Source organism: Tupaia chinensis, unplaced genomic scaffold, assembly GCF_000334495.1.
Source record: "Tupaia chinensis unplaced genomic scaffold, TupChi_1.0 Scaffold144602_1, whole genome shotgun sequence".
NCBI classification, from domain to species: Eukaryota; Metazoa; Chordata; class Mammalia; order Scandentia; family Tupaiidae; genus Tupaia; species Tupaia belangeri.
The window spans coordinates 1,389,143-1,389,480 of NW_006204462.1; the positions used below are offsets into that span (position 1 = coordinate 1,389,143).

The 338-nt window shown below is 58.0% G+C and overlaps 1 protein-coding gene across 1 annotated transcript in view; it reads right to left on the minus strand.

The window, feature by feature from the left end:
- The window catches only part of LEPROTL1 (leptin receptor overlapping transcript like 1), an 11,745-nt gene that overhangs the window by 8,767 nt on the left and 2,640 nt on the right, over nucleotides 1-338 (minus strand). The window contains exon 3 of the mRNA XM_006167204.3: nucleotides 40-239. Coding sequence (XP_006167266.1) covers nucleotides 40-239 — 200 coding nt within the window. The remainder of the gene's footprint in view (nucleotides 1-39; nucleotides 240-338) is intronic.

Consider the following 338-nt stretch of genomic DNA (forward strand, 5'->3'; position numbering starts at 1 on the left):
GATGGGGGGGTTATGCGGGGCTGCGGGAGTGCCAGGTACCTGGCCTGCTGCAGAGGTGAGAGCGAGGGGATTTTGGGGTCCGGTGCAGCCTTCCACAGCTGGCACTGTAGGAGTCTTGGGTTTTCTCTAGCCTTGTGAATCTTTGAGTTTTAAAAGGAGGCTGATGGAACTGAGTGACACAGATTTGAGCTTGAAGTCTTCCCGTCTTCACACTAAGGCCACGGGGCACGCAGGCAGGGCTGTTGGGAGAGCGTGCAGGAGAGCAGTGTCCATTCGCCTCGCCTGCCCCTCTACTGTTCCCAGGGAGCTACAGCTTCTCAAAACCAGCCACCTGGTGG